The sequence below is a fragment of the Copadichromis virginalis genome, linkage group LG6 (genome assembly GCF_057382275.1).
Source record: "Copadichromis virginalis isolate Kocher_CV1m ecotype Utaka linkage group LG6, C_Virginalis_male_GT1.1, whole genome shotgun sequence".
NCBI classification, from domain to species: domain Eukaryota; kingdom Metazoa; phylum Chordata; class Actinopteri; order Cichliformes; family Cichlidae; genus Copadichromis; species Copadichromis virginalis.
In genome coordinates this window covers 5,707,205-5,722,622 of record NC_140623.1, presented here as the reverse complement: position 1 = coordinate 5,722,622, position 15,418 = coordinate 5,707,205, and the positions used below count along the sequence as shown (strand labels likewise).

Sequence of the window (15,418 nt, the reverse complement as noted above, 5' to 3'; positions counted from 1 at the left end):
GTCTTAATTTTACTGTTTTTAACCAACTTCATTTGAACTTTTATCACTTTTTTATATATTTACATTTCTGTATTATCTCAGAGTATAAGGCACTTTTATTTAACTGTGTTTATTGTAGACTGTACTGGTTTCACTCTTGCTGCTAGGGATGGGTATTGATAAGATTTTCACGATTCCGATTCCATTTTCGATTCTGTTTAACGATTCGATTCTTTATCGATTCTTTTTAAAAAAGGAGAACACTAAGGTCGATTAGCTTAGAACTTTGTTTTATATCTTCTCTTTGAACAGGATAGACATTTAGGAGTAACATGGCCTTACAAACCCAACAGTGAGATCTTAAGAGATCCAGCCTGCGGCTCTTCAATGGGGTGTCACAGGATCCCCAGGAAAAACATTGTAAATGTAAAATAATAAAATGAATATTCTTCAGTAGCAATTACACAAGAATATCCAGTAATGTCCCTGCATACAATTAAACACATTCACTTACTGAAAATCATCTGCTGTGGCAAACGGGTGCAAGCCTTTGACCACAAACAGTCACTGCTCGGTGACATTCGTCTATCCTGCCTGAAAGGAGACGCTACCGGCAGACTGCAGCGAGAACTGCCAGCATCTGAGCCAGACTCTGTCTCATCATGGTCACTAAACGCACAGTAATGGCAGGTTTGTAATAAGGCAGATCGCGCTAACATAATATGCACTGTTAGTTGATTATTTACCTGCCGCATTAACGGGAGAGGACGTGCAAACGTTACTGAATTAAAAACACGACATTCATTTAAGGTCATCGTGTGTTTTGTGAGCAAATGCTTTTGCATATTCGTAGTGTTTCCTCCCTTAAATGAAATATCTACTTTTCAAATATTGCAAGTTGCCCTGTTGTCATCCGTTCTCGTGAAGTATAACCAAACTTTTGAGCGTTTGAGCCGCCATGTTTCCTGCCAGGTAAATGACGCTCCGCAACGTGGTGACGTCGTTCTGGAATCGATAATCGACTGGAATCGATAAGGGAATTGTTTGCAAACATGGCAAACAATTCCTGCAAACACAGACTGTGTGTGATGCTAGGCTGTGTTATGGAAATCTCTGATCAGTAACAGCTGTACAGCCTGACCAACAAGTTTGTTTTGGTAACTGAGCTTCTAGTATTCCATGACTCTGTTACTCAGCACTGATCAGCAGCTGTACTGTGCATTTCCCCTTATTCTATAATGCGAGTTCTCCTTCTCTCTTCAGATGTACGTAGATGCTCCAAACGCTCGCCAGTCAGTGTGCAGAACATTTTTACACTTTTTACCCTGACTGTGAAACCTAAACGCTGCATGCTTATTAGATAACAGCTTGTGATGGACACATCTGGCCAATCAAATATTACAGATGTGGGTGCTCAGAATATTGATATCTTTATTTCACAACTGAAATGAGACTCAGGAGGAAAACAACAGTTCACTAAAAACATTTCGATTGTGTACGATTCCTGATGGAGTTCATCTTCAGCCGCACAGTTTCCATCATTAATGTTATCTATCAGATGCAATCAAAATTCAGCATCCCCCACCCATCAAGAACCAAAATAAACATCAGATTTGGATGTGGCGACCGCCGTGAAGCAAACAGCCACTGTCTTTAGAATTAGCTCGAGTAGTTAAAGTGATCAATGAAACCTCAAACATTACAAAAAAAACTTAACCGTTCAAGTTTAAAATGTGACACAAACTAAATCTACATCGACATGAGAATCTGGACCCAAAGTATCAGGAGCACATTCAGCTGGAGTCGGGCTTGGCAGTCTCGCTCGTTGTTTTGGACGTCTTCAAGTATTTCTAGGAGAACGTGGACAGAATCCATAAGAAACCGATTAGAGCAGAACAAGTTCTTTGTGATCAAACAAATGTGTGGACATGTAAAATGGTCTGTTACAATCAGAGCCTAAACTATATGATGAATCTAACCTACGCCAGGTGTGTTTTACCTGTAAGGCTTTTATTTTGGTCACGTTAGCAAACTTCTTGCCTACTTAAGTCCTGCTTATTTAAAGGTGCACTCAGACTGGTAATAAGTAGGAAACAAAAACCAGACTGAGCTCCATCGTCATACATCCAGACTAATAACTGCGTGTTGCTACCTGCAGGGTCTCGTAGTGTTTGCGGGTTTTGCAGTGGCTGATTTCAGCCTCCTTGGAGCCGCTGAAGAACCGAGCGCACACCTTACAGAAAAAACCCGTCTTTGGGACCAGGAACTCCATACCTGTGGATGGACACACAGAATGACTCTTGGTCTAACTGTGGGGTGCATTTTAGCAGTAATGCATAAATCCTGCTGACTCAGAGTTTAAATTCAGATGTCAGGACATCCAAACAGCTGTGAATGAGCCATGCTAAACAAATACAGACAATACAGTTTCTTACCAACTGGGTTGCTGGGGTCAAAAGGAGGGAGGGAATGTTCTGTTTTTCTGGGAATTTCCATTTCTAATTTGGGCTTCTCGCTCTCCTCTTCAGCATTGGAGTTTCTTTCAGATTGCTCCCGTTTCCCTGCAACAGACCGGACAAAAACAGGGCTTAACTCAACCCCTCGATCTTATCCCAGGTGACCAGTGCTGTTTGTTCAAACAGAGTCCAGTGATTTCTTCGGGGGGCAAATCTGTGTATGGCACCATCAGCCAACCACTTCTTCTTCTTAAGGTGCTAAATGTAAGAGGCTAAATGAATCCACCTCACCAGTTTCTGCAGCTGTCTCTCTCCTGTCCTTGTTCTCCTGATCCTGCACCTTCAAGTGTTCCTCCTGTTTGACCAATCCCATCTTCTCTTCTTCAACAGACTCACGAGGTTTCAGAGGATTCTCCTCATCGCCATCTTGGCTTCTTTCTGCTGCTAAGGAGGAAGCTGCTGCAGGGACAGGGATGGGAACACTTTGGTCCTCTGGGGTGAACTCAGCAGTTAATGAGGTATCTGAAGGGCAATGACAGACTTCAGGTTCAAGTATGCCACATACAAAAGGGCTGAAAAAAAACATGGTTTATTCAGAGTACCTGGCTGAGGTGTGATGTCAGCCTCGGATGGTTTATGCACTGGGCTGTGTGCAGGCTTGGCTTGTGAAGCTGGCGGTGGGGACACAGCAGCACTGGGAAGCAGATCAGCTGTTACATCCCCCTCAGGTGTGAGCTCACACTTCGCTGGAGCTGCTGTGACATCAATGGCTGCGTCCTAGAAGTAGAAAACAAGAGGCGGCACATGCTGCTGTAAAGTTTCTCACTCACACTCAGGTCCACCTCATGTACCAATGACACAAGGATCAATAATGCACACACCAAACCCACATTAAAATCACTTTCTCAGTATCTCTAAAGTTAGAAATATCCTGTCTCAGAGTGACGCTGAAAAACTAGTTCCTGCATTTATTACTTCCAGGCTGGACGACTGTAATTCATTATTATCAGGAAGTCCTAAAAACTCTCTTCAGCTGATCCAAAATACTGCAGCAGGAACTATTTCTCCCACAGTGACAGTAAATCCAGAACTGAATTTAAAATCCTTCTCCTCACATACAAGTGAATCTTCAGGCTCCATTTCATCTTCTAGACGGTGCTGCATCAGCCCCACAGAGCTCTCACACTGCTGTTTACCTGCTGTTAGTAGACTGGGAGGCGGAGCCAGTTTCAGAGGCTTTTCCTGTTATAAAGGAGTTTTTGCTTCCCACTGTGGGGTTTCTCTGTATTATTGTCCCAGCCTATAATACAAAAATGCAGTGAGGCGACTGTCTCTGTAATTTAGTTCTGTAAAAATAAAACTCCTTCAGTGTTGAGAGCCTCTGAGTGGATTAGACATGCTGGCTCTCTGTGACTCTCTATAACACAACACTTGTGCTGCTACACAACAGGCTGCAGTCCAGAGACTAGCAGCTGTTGTTCTAAGACTCCCCAACAGATCTTTTTGATTTCTTCTTATCAAATATGTATGAATAATTAAAAAGTCATTAAGATCGCAATTACTGACCGAAAGAATGGCCTGCTTAATAATTCCCAGATTTGTAGCAGCCCTTACTCCAGCTTCATATCAGGCTTTTAAAGTCTTCTTTGAGCTCTGGTGTAGATTTAGTTTCAGTTTGACTAAAGAACTGAAACACAGGATCTTTGTTTTTACCACAAGCCTGCAGCATCCATTCTGGGGCGACCGTGGCTCAGGGGACGCACATCTGTAACCGGAAGGTCGCCGGTTCGATCCCCGGGCTCTCTGTCCTGGTCGTTGTGTCCTTGGACAAGACACTTTACCCTACTTGCCTACTGGTGTTGGCCAGAGGGGCCGATGGTGCGATATGGCAGCCTCGCTTCTGTCAGTCTGCCCCAGGGCAGCTGTGGCTACGACTGTAGCTGCCTCCACCAGTGTGTGAGAGTGAATGAATAGTGGGATTGTAAAGCGCTTTGGGTGCCTTGAAAAGCGCTATATAAATCCAATCCATTATTATTATTGGATGTCTGTGGGTGCAGATGAAGCAGTGGAGTCATGAAGATTAGGAGACTTAAAGTGTAAACATGGATAGAGTGATGGAGACAGGCAACCAGCCTGTGGACAGCTAAAACCAGGAGGGTCTGTGGTGACAAGAAACCAAACAGACCCATAAATAAATAATGGCGGTGTTACCGGTCACCCTCCTAGTAGAAACACCCGTGGTATCTATTGGAAGCTCCTAAAGCTCGTTCTCTGGTTACTGCATTCACACTAGGGCTGCCACAAACGATTATTTTGATAGTCGACTAGTCACCAATTATTTTTGCGATTAGTCGACTAATCACATCATCATCCATTGGATGTAAAACGTACAGCTTATTGCACCAGCAGCATCTGCTCTTATATAACTATCATTAGCTTACAGCTTGAAGTGTTTAAGTTAAGTGCTAATTAAAAATAAAGACAAGATGATAGTTTATTAAAGTTTAATGAAGTTTGCAGATTGTTTTGGTGAAGTTTAATAAACTCCTTGCTATCTAAAATATAACAGCACACAGGAGTAAATTCTCACACTTCTGATAATCAGCTGTCTGCTTGACGTTTATTCAGCTGTGTAAAAACTATAACTTTAATCTCAGCCAAACCGATTTACTCAGGAACAAATAAAATACTAAAAAAAGCCAAACAATAACATTTTAAGCTAAGTGACGGCGGTGGGTTTGAAAACGATTTGCCGGGAGTCCGGTGTTCTCACGGCTCTAGTGAGCCTAGCCCCCGGCTAGCTATCGAGCTAGTGGGTAACAGACGTCTCCGAAAACGTCGGAGCGCTTTTGAAAATATGTGGTGTCTTGATAAACTGAGCAAATATTTGAGGTTTACACAGCTACATTCTCGCCTGAAAATATGTTAAACGTTTATTTTGTGACCCAGAAAGAATAATAAGAGTAATATTAAAACTAACTAGCTGCCGCCATTGTTGACAACAGAGCTGGGCTGCGCTATGAATTCTGGGACACAGCTGCTTCTTCTTCTTCGGGGTTTAACGGCAGCTGACATCCTTGTACATGCAGTGCTGCCATCTTCTGTTTCAGTCCGTTATTACACTCTTAAATCCTGCTACTTATTCCTGCGTCTTTTGTGATCTTACAAAGCTTCAAACGACGCGTCGACTATTAAATCAGTCGTCGATGATTTTGATAGTCGACGTAATCGTGACTAGTGGACTAATCGTGGCAGCCCTAATTCACACAGGTGTCCGTGCCACCCGCCTGGCAGGGTGATGGAAGCACCCCATCAGCCTTTACAGCTGAGGGGTAAAAACATATTCTGGGTATTTCTTCTTTATAATCCCCGAGAGCCTCCATGTCATTTCAAGGTTAAATGAACTGCCACACCTAGTGACAGGTTGGACTTCAGAATTCACCGAGTATAAAAACACCAGTGGCTAATAGGAGAACAGAGCATCGGCTGAAACGTCCTTAATCACAAGTGATAACCGCAGGAGAATAAAAAGTCCCTACCTGTCGATTTCAAGCTCTATGTGCACACAGCCACGGTGAAGCTACCTGTGGAGTGTCCTGTGGGACACATGTGGGCGGGGTCTCCCCTTCTTCTGATCTTTCGAGTGGAAGCTCGGCCACATCTCCGACTTCGTCCACTGTGACAAAGTCACTCATGTCGAACGGGAACTCATCCAGCTCCTCCTCCTACGTTCAGGGAAGGACAAAGAAACAGAATTGCGAATAAAACGATGCCCTCCACACGCTTTAAACTTCAGCCTTTGCGTCTCCTCACCGCTTTGGTTTCAGCCTCCATACTGTGGCGCTCATCCCTCCCGTAGCTTTGCCTGGATCCCTCCGACCTGGAGGACAACCTCGACCCCGATAAACCGTTGCCGTGGGCCCTCTTCCTCTCCCTTCTTTCCCTTTCCTTCCTCTCCCACTCCCTTCGTTCCTCCTCCCTCCTCTCCCTCCTGGATTTTTCAGTCCACTCCCTCTTAGCTCTCTCCTCCTTCTCCCAGCCCCTTCTGTCCCTCTCCCGCTGCCTCTTCATTCTCTCCCTCACCTCCTTCTCCTTTCTTGCGTCCTTTTTCTCCTTCTCCTGCCTTTTCACCTCACCTTCCACACCCATCTGTTTTTTGGTCATCTCTTTAGTCTCTGTTGTTTTTTGGCCCAGCTTAGTCTCTGTCTGGTTTTCCCCCTTTTCTCCACTGGGGGGTGCTGCTCTGCTGCTGGAGTGGCCGGTGGGTCCTGTTCTGCACTCCACAAGCAGCGCATTAACCATGGCTTGAGTTACCTGGTGACGTTACAGCAGAAACACTGTTTTAATTGTCAAAGATCATTTTGTATGCATGTAATCACACGTTTTGTGCGTACACACCTTGGGCAGCTCGGCTGCTTCCTCAGAATCTGCTTTGCCATCCAGGCGAGGTGGCTGTGACTCTTCTGCAGGAGTTTGTTCACGTTCTGCTTCAGATGCACTGACTTTACTCTCCTCTGTCGTCTTGATGTCAATGCCTGACGTTCCCGTTGTGTCTGCTTCTAATTGATTCTCCGGTGCAGAGTCACAAACCGTGAGCTCGTCTTTTTCCACGTTACCGTCTTTGCACGCTTCTAAAACCTCTTCAACTGTTTCCTCCCTGCCCGTCATCTTATTAGCATCTCCATCACAGTGTTTTTCAATCCTCTCCTCGGGAGACTCTGAACTGTCTTGGTGTGCTGCTTCCTCTCTGTCTGCAGACGTCTGCTTTGCTTGGCCATTCGCAGGTGTATCCTGCAGATGCGCGCACGCACACACACACACACGCACACGCACGCACACACACGCACACACACACGCGCACACACGCACACACACACGCACGCACACACACACACGCACGCACACACGCACACACACACGCACACGCACGCACACACGCACACGCACGCACACACACACGCACACACACACGCACACACACACGCACACACACACGCACACGCACGCACACACACACACAAGCATTTAAGAAAAGCTGAATCTCCAGAAATGAGTAAATGTACATGGACCCTCTTAACTATAACCAAATATCAGTGGTAGTGACCTCAGGTGAATCGTGAGGGGCAGTGATGGCTTTGGTCTGCGTGCTGGCTTTGGGGTCAGGCTTGCGGGAGAAGAACAGCGGGTTGTTCTGGATTATACACGGAAACGCCTGAAAGCGCTTGTACACGGACAGGGCCATGGCTGCAGTGGCCATCTCACAAATCACCTGAGCAGGAAAAGAAAACGTGACGTTAAGCACATGAGATTTATTTGTCGGGACTGTGAGGGGTTCATGTGGACGTCACCCACTGCATTTTAAATGCTTACTCTCAACCACAAAGACAAACAAGCTTGTTAGCAAACTGCATCCATAAAGTGTATGTCTGCAACACACGGGCAAACACCTGTTTAATGCTATAAAGTTGAGTCCTATGTCAGTCTTTACAACATTCCTCGAGGTGAATGGACTCGCAGGTTTTTAAAGCCGAGCAGCTGAGTGCGAGTCCTGGAGAACAAAGTGGTGCACAGCTGCACAGACGCATAGCTCTCACCATGCTGCTGAGCACGAGGGTCTTGATGACTGTTCCAAAGCGTCGCACCAATTTCTCGACTTCAGAGGACCCGCTTGGTGTGTCGGGAACATTCCCAATAACCAGCAGGCTGTTCCAGGCGACTGGAGCTCGACTCTGTAACACACAGCAACATTTAATGACTTGCAAACTAGCACCGGATATGGTTGTTGCTTCATTTCCTTCAACTGTATTTTTGTCATTAGATTTTATTTAGGTCGAGTAAATAATGAATAAATATATGGAACATGGAAAAAAATGTGTTCAAAATTTCAAAATCCACCTTCGCCTTTTTCTCAACTTCCTGCATTCACACAATGTTCAGAAACATGACCTGTCACTCAGCGGGGATCTACAGGGGTGCCCCCCCTACAGCTACTCCAGTGCAGACAGTGCAGTTTATTAAAGCAAGCCGACAGTAACACTTTTAGCATGGCTACAACAAACCTTAAATATACCACATAGGCACCAAAGATATGGGCTACAGAAAATGAAGCTATAGACTATATGTATATGAACGTGTGTACTTACTGCATTTGAACCACACTGAATGCACATTACAGAGCTAACACCTGCATATGAGTGTAAAATAAATGGCTCTGATTTGGTCTCTAGATGCGCCCCTGCTCTGACCTTGAAGTCAAGGTCACTGAGATTCAAAATGGTCCTTTTTACAGTACACAGAGCTCTGGTGTTAACAGGTGACTTTCGGGAAGCCTGACCTTTGCTCTGGAGGTCACTGTGATTTTTGTAGACACACTTCTGGTATTAATTTAAACTCCTACGTCACTTCACTCTCGAGCTATCTGATTTACAAACCACCACCAGCCTTTCATGACTCAGGGGGAAAACTCAAAAGACCTCATAATGTTGGAATGAAGGACATGAAGATGTACTCACTAATGGATCCACTGGTCCCATCAGAAGATTGTAGAGCGCCACCTGCGTGAAGAGTGTTGTGTTTAAATCAATCGTTGTTTAAGGAAACCAGATCACTTCTTTCAAACTTAAGATGCATGACACAGAAAACTAGAAGTAACAGAGGAGTAAAGACAATCCACAGCACAGTCGTACCGGTGTGTTGAAGCTGATGTGTTGTTTCAGGGGGGTCAATTTAACCTCACAGTCTTTCACCTTGGCAGGCACAAACGTGTGGACCTTTACCATCTCCTGAACAACGTCCATGTCTGGCACTGACACAAGTGCCTAACACACCAAAGGAAAGTCATTTGTTACACAAACAGCATCATCATTTTCCACTTTCAACATTTCTGAACAAGGACACTGAACAATATAAAAGGAATCTATACAGGAAACAGTCTGCAGACATATTGCTTATGGACACTATTAAAAGTGAAAACACACTCTTACGAAATGTGTTTACTAATGCAAAAAGACGAAGGGGGAAATCCCACTGATCCAGTTCCAGGTACTGGCTTTAACCATCCTAGTGCGAGCTGATCCGCAGCCAGGCAGAAATATCATTTTGTATTTATGACATTTATTGAGAAACTAACCACAGAGACAGTTGAGGCTAGTCTAAGAGTTAACCTACAGAAGCCAAACCCATGTATGTGTAACATTAGCCTGGAAGAGTTGGTTTAGTCAACAAAGGTAAAAAAAGAACCTGAAACTGTCAGCTCTGCTTTCAGTTGGTTGAAATCTGTGCATGCATGGTCACTAATAAGAGCAGGTCACATGACTCACTGCTGCTAGCTGCATAAAACAAACTTGTGAGTTGCTGCTTGGTGATGAAACGTGACATCCTCGACGTCATCAGTCATATGCACAGATGTACTATCTAAAGCAAACTGATGGGAGAGACGACACTTCTCTTAACCTGAGACTTTTCAGGTGAGGATGTCTGTCTCACGTCGCTGTGCAGCTGTGTCAAAGCACTTCCTCATCTATTAGAAACAACAAAGTTTAATTACTAACCTTTCCCATTTGTGTTGCCAGGATGATGTCAGAGGGAGTCCCAAAGGGCTGGATCAAGTTAATGATGTCACATTCTGACCAGCCGCTCTCAGGAAGTCCTGTGATCAGCAGCCTGCCTTTCTGTATGAGACAGGCTTGTTTGTATTAACCGATGTCTTTCTCGTTACTACTTTTCCCAGACAGACATAGTGGAATATGTTACACTAACTAAGCTTCAGTATACAGATTATGTACCTCACTAGATGTCTTCTGGTCAGTGTTGCCTTCTGCAGCTGAGGTGAGAGGGCGACAACATGAGTTAAACAGAGCTTCCAGATACAAAGGCAGCAGCCATGAAATACACATCTGCACATCAGCTGGGTGTTTAATTCATCTAAGACAGACAGTGGAAGTCATGATGTTTGGATTTTGTTGAAGTGAGGTATTTGGATCATGTAGTGATGACTGAGTCTTATCTTCTGTTACTATGACTACATTAAAAGTTTGCCAAAACAATGTGGATGGAGCAGCTCTCATTTCTAGAAATATGGACGAATTTATTAAACCCCCCAAAATATGACCAGAGTTGGGACCAGGAAGCAGAGTTGCAGTCTTACACGCCTCTCTGCAGCTTCTCTCCTAAGAAAGAACAACACAGTATCCACATCTGAACCAAAGAGTAAAACAGTGAAATGTGGATTATTAAATATTAGGTCTCTCTCCTCCAGTTTGGATTCAGGAGACAGACACTATCTCTACTTTTAAGATTAGGCTTAAAACTTTCCTTTTTTCTAAAGCATATAGTTAGGGCTGGACCAGGTGACCCTGAATCCTCCCTTAGTTATGCTGCAATAGACGTAGGCTGCCGGGGATTCCCATGATGCATTGAGTTTTTCCTTTCCAGTCACCTTTCTCACTCACTATGTGTTAACAGACCTCTCTGCATTGAATCATATCTGTTATTAACCTCTGTCTCTCTTCCACAGCATGTCTTTATCCTGTCTTCCTTCTCTCACCCTAACCAATCACAGCAGATGGCCCCGCCCCTCCCTGAGCCTGGTTCAGCTGGAGGTTTCTTCCTGTTAAAAGGGAGTTTTTCCTTCCCACTGTCGCCAAAGTGCTTGTTCATAGGGGGTCACATGATTTGTAGGGCCTACCTTACAATATAAAGTGCCTGCTGTGATTTGGGTCTGTATAAATAAAAATGTAAATAAACTGAATTGAATTTTTAAAAACACAAACTAACATTTATGGCAGTAGCTGGTAGTTAAGTAAACCATGACTCATGTCTTTGGCGGTACTGCAGATGTTTCCTACCTGTGTCCGTTCCAGCTGCATCTTTGTTCTGTTCTACGGACGGTTTGCTGTGAATGAAAGCAGCGACCAATGATATGAAGATTAAAGAAAAACAGGATTTCAAAAGAACCATCAGGAGGGGTCATTCTGACCCTGTCCAGTCACGTTTTTCATTTTTTAATCATATTCTTCTTTACATTTTAATTAAGACAAAACAAGTATTTAGGTACATGTTTGGAGGGTTTTTTTTTTACCTCTCATAAAGTTAAAATAGAGATTAGAAGAAACTAATAAAGGGTTCAATAAATAAGAGATTTAAATAATGTCATTATTACAGAGGAAGAACACTGAAGTTTTGGACAACGTGTGGCATTCGTTATAAAGATGAGACAGACTGAACAGCTGACTGGCTACATTCTAACACCGGGCCTACAGCTGACTGCAAACAGAAACACATTACATGAAGTTTGGTAGTTCTAGTGTTGAGCCAATAACTGTGACAAACCTGTTAGCATCAGCAGACTGTTCTCCTTCAGGTTTCTGTAAGAAAGAGGGCGGAGCAGTGAAAAACAGGTGTGTATTAACACTTCTTCATCTTTGCATCAGCAGGCTACAGGAGGGAGGCACAGAACACCTTCTGTAGCTGTCACAACACTTGTTTTCCAGCTTTAAGCCTCACTGAGGAAAGTTCTAGATTATCATCTTGCTCTGGAACCATCTCAAGGCCAGAAAGCCGGCATTGTCTGGATTATTACACGGACATGATTCAAAACAGGAAAAACATTTCTCACACCTTAGCTACTGAAGCTGTGATGTGCTGCTCTCTGATGGAGAGGTTTGTGGAGGTGGCCAGAGCCTGGGCGTCTTCAGCCTTCACCATACATACAGAGGCCTGAAACACCAGCAAAGAGATTAGACGAGCCAGAAAGAAGGAACACATGCAGCAAACTAACAGATTACCACATTTACAGAAAGGATAGATGACACAAAAACCAACTGCACTTTTTATTTTTACTTATCAGAAACACCCCGCCCACTGACCCACATCTGACACTTCAACCGCACCTTCTGTCCTTGGCCCTTCTCGCTCTCCTCTGAACACGGCATGAGGATGACATTATTGATCTTTCCAAAGGCCCCGACCAAATCGGTGACCTCCTGTTCAGAGGCGTCCTCTGGGATGCCCGTCAGATACACCAGACGATTGGCAACAGACTGAGAGTCCTGTGAGGCTGGAGTCACAGTTTTCTTCTTCTTCTTGGCCGGTGGAGGCTTGGCAGACTTGCCAAAGAGAAAGCAACAGCACATGTTTAACCTCAGTTTGTGATAAACATGAGCATGACAGTCAATATGGGTTAAAGAACACAGGTTTAAGTTGGAAATATAGTTGCCAGTTGAACAAGATCTGGATGAAATTACACAGGTGAGGAGGGAAACCTGTAGCACACCTTTACTGCCTTAGTTACCTTTTTTGCCAAGGTAACTTTTTTTATTGTGTTGTCTCAAATTAAATAATCCAGTCCTTGCTCTTCCAGCGGCTGCCACTGTCCGGTTGTTCAGTGATGACGCGACGAATCCTACTTCCGGGCCTAAAGTAGTCTGCGTTTAATATGGCATTTGTGTTGTTAACATATTTAATGTTTTGTATTTTCTTCTATTTAATCTCAAAAAGCTCCTAAAACAGTCAGTGATCACTGTTGACCTCCCTCGGCTTTTATTACCACTAATCATTTATTTAAGCTCAGTTTTTAAAACCTTAGGATGTAACTACAGCCCAGCCCATGCAGCAGTATATGAATGACTAACCTCGTATTGTGGATGGATTATCTCAGTTGTTCTCCTGGCTGAAGTTTGGTCCTTTTACAGCATCCTGCCATGCGATTACATTTGTTCCTGACCACCGAGAACACTCACGTTAACTTTTATCGAGTGGAAAAAAGTTAGCTTGTTTATATTATGCTAACATAGCTGTGTCGCTAGCGGTCACGTAGCACATCATTATATACCAGCTAGCCAAACTTCAGTAACCCTACAAACGTCACTGCTGTTTAGTTTTCTGTCTTCATTTATGCTGGAAGTGATAACAGAGCTGTACGTTTTAATTTGTTTCCAAAACCCCGCAGTCAGGACATGCTATATTGTATTTAGATAGAAGCTAGCGAGCTAACTCCCTGCTAACTTCTAACTCCGTTAAATGTCATAAATTCCGTTTTCATGGATGCCTGGATGTTAAACTCAATTGTTACACCTGGTAGAGCAGAACGCTGATCATTTTATTAAAGATGAAAGACTTTAGACAGTTTTTCAACTCTCAGTAATGCCATAGTGATCGTTTGATATATGGACCTGCAGCGGAGTTTAGACCCAGACACGGCTAGTAACGTCAGACTGAACAACCGGGTAGGCAGCACCGCATGCCTGACACTACATTACGCTACAGAGATGCAGTGTAAGCGTAAGGATTACATGATCTAAATGTTTTCTAGAACATCTCCATCTGTTCTGCTTTTTATCAGTTAAACATTTACCCAACAAGTGTTACCAAGTTAAAACTGAAAATGTGGACTGAGGTGTGTCTGAACTGTGGCTTTTGTCAAGACTAAAATAAACTATATTAAAGGTGATGTTAGTTTTGTCACTTACTATCTTAGCCGTCTTAGGTCCATGCTTGCTCAGAGCCTTAAGGCCTTTGGTGGAGGGCTGTGATGACCCATGCTTGGAGCCGTGACCCCCCAAGCGTGAGGCTCGATCTCGGCTAGTGTCAGTGTAGTGCTTGGTTGAGTCACCGCGTGGACGCTTCACAGCAACGCGAGAGAAACTCGCTGAAACGGATATGCCGGGAAAACAAAAGGACAGCATGTTGTACCGTGTATTTGTTTCATTACTACAAGCTAGTGCATGTATAATAATATCAAACTGTTCTGTCAGGATCTGTAAATGTAGAAAACGTGGGACGGACACCAGAACCAAACCAGGATGTTTCTCATGTGCAAACACACACAGTTACACCAGTGTATATATTAGAGATGCACATTTCGGTGCTTTATTTTCCTGAGATGTCACACACTTTGGATTCCAGCCAATCATTTTACCTTTGCAAGCGTAGTAGGCAGGTCCAGGTACGTACGTTCTTTTAGAGCAGAGCTACAGATTAAAAATGACCAAGGCGAAGCGGTCAAAGTCTGGCTGTACTTCACAGCAAAAGATGCAAACTCAGCAGCAACAAGTGCTTTAAGCTGATACTGTGATACTGTCAAAGGAGGTAACACCTCGAATCTGATGAAACACCTGGTGATGCATAGCGTTTTTTTAAAAGCCGAGAAATGCTCCGTATTTGATAGCTTGCTGCGAGACCTCACACCGTGCACATCTACTGCGGGTGTGGTGCCTGTTATCGACCCGGAGTTAGCAACATCTCCAAAAACACGAAGAGGAGAGTCCTGGCCCCTAGCCCTGCCAGTGTAGCAGAAATGATGAGGATGATGATGCAGCAGCAGCCGTTCTTCTCTGCGTGAGTAGCTTAATGTTGCACGTGTATAATTTACGTTGAGTAGGCTAACCACGTTATTACATTAATGCATGTAAGGTGAACTAGCAAACATCATCATAGCTACATGTGGCTGTCCTCTTGTTTGATGGCAGATACTCCCTTCACCCTGGCCAAAAAGGCTAAAATGACCAAAGAAAAAGTGGAAAACAGTTAAACATGAGAGGTTTTTGGACAAAGTTTGTGTTTTTTCCATTGTTTAAGCACTGCTTCCAGCCAAGAGTGATACCATATATGACCCATAGCTGCAGAAAAGGCTAACATTGTTATCTTTTTAAAAAAAACAGGGGTACTAACCTGTTGAAACCCTGTCCCTCCTGGCGCTCCAGTACTGTCTGAATGTTCGGTTCATATTAGAAGGACTGCGTGAGCCAGTGTGGCGGTACTTCAACCGATCCCTGTGTTCTAAATGCAAAAAATGAAGATGAGTGAAGTCAGTGGTTTTCCAGCACAGCACCTCATACATAACAAAAGCATAGTGCACACCTTATTTAAAAGCCACAGGTTGCATCATATCTGATCTATGTAAATGGATTTCATTAGGCTACTGGTCCTGTTAACTGTTACCAGAAAGTTAAAAAGTGATTAAAGATTTGACTTGTTTAACTATG

At 43.9% G+C, this 15,418-nt stretch overlaps 1 protein-coding gene across 3 annotated transcripts in view; it reads right to left on the bottom strand.

Annotated features, from left to right (window-relative positions):
* Positions 1–1,386: 1,386 nt before the first annotated feature.
* LOC146707023 (uncharacterized) overlaps positions 1,387–15,418 on the bottom strand; it is a 53,109-nt gene continuing 39,077 nt past the window's right edge. For 2 of the 3 annotated variants that reach the window (XM_085458339.1, XM_085458341.1), the window contains exons 6-25: positions 15,105–15,212; positions 13,904–14,082; positions 12,326–12,541; positions 12,054–12,152; positions 11,766–11,800; positions 11,282–11,328; positions 10,220–10,257; positions 9,986–10,105; positions 9,122–9,253; positions 8,948–8,989; positions 8,030–8,164; positions 7,540–7,704; positions 6,834–7,226; positions 6,249–6,749; positions 6,020–6,160; positions 3,038–3,212; positions 2,727–2,957; positions 2,415–2,540; positions 2,132–2,253; positions 1,387–1,829 (exon numbers count right to left, since the gene is read on the bottom strand). In XM_085458339.1, the coding sequence (XP_085314465.1) occupies positions 1,773–1,829; positions 2,132–2,253; positions 2,415–2,540; positions 2,727–2,957; positions 3,038–3,212; positions 6,020–6,160; positions 6,249–6,749; positions 6,834–7,226; positions 7,540–7,704; positions 8,030–8,164; positions 8,948–8,989; positions 9,122–9,253; positions 9,986–10,105; positions 10,220–10,257; positions 11,282–11,328; positions 11,766–11,800; positions 12,054–12,152; positions 12,326–12,541; positions 13,904–14,082; positions 15,105–15,212 (3,062 nt within the window). In that variant the 3' untranslated portion in view covers positions 1,387–1,772. The remainder of the gene's footprint in view (positions 1,830–2,131; positions 2,254–2,414; positions 2,541–2,726; positions 2,958–3,037; positions 3,213–6,019; positions 6,161–6,248; positions 6,750–6,833; positions 7,227–7,539; positions 7,705–8,029; positions 8,165–8,947; positions 8,990–9,121; positions 9,254–9,985; positions 10,106–10,219; positions 10,258–11,281; positions 11,329–11,765; positions 11,801–12,053; positions 12,153–12,325; positions 12,542–13,903; positions 14,083–15,104; positions 15,213–15,418) is intronic. The other variant, XM_085458340.1, reaches the window with a different exon arrangement.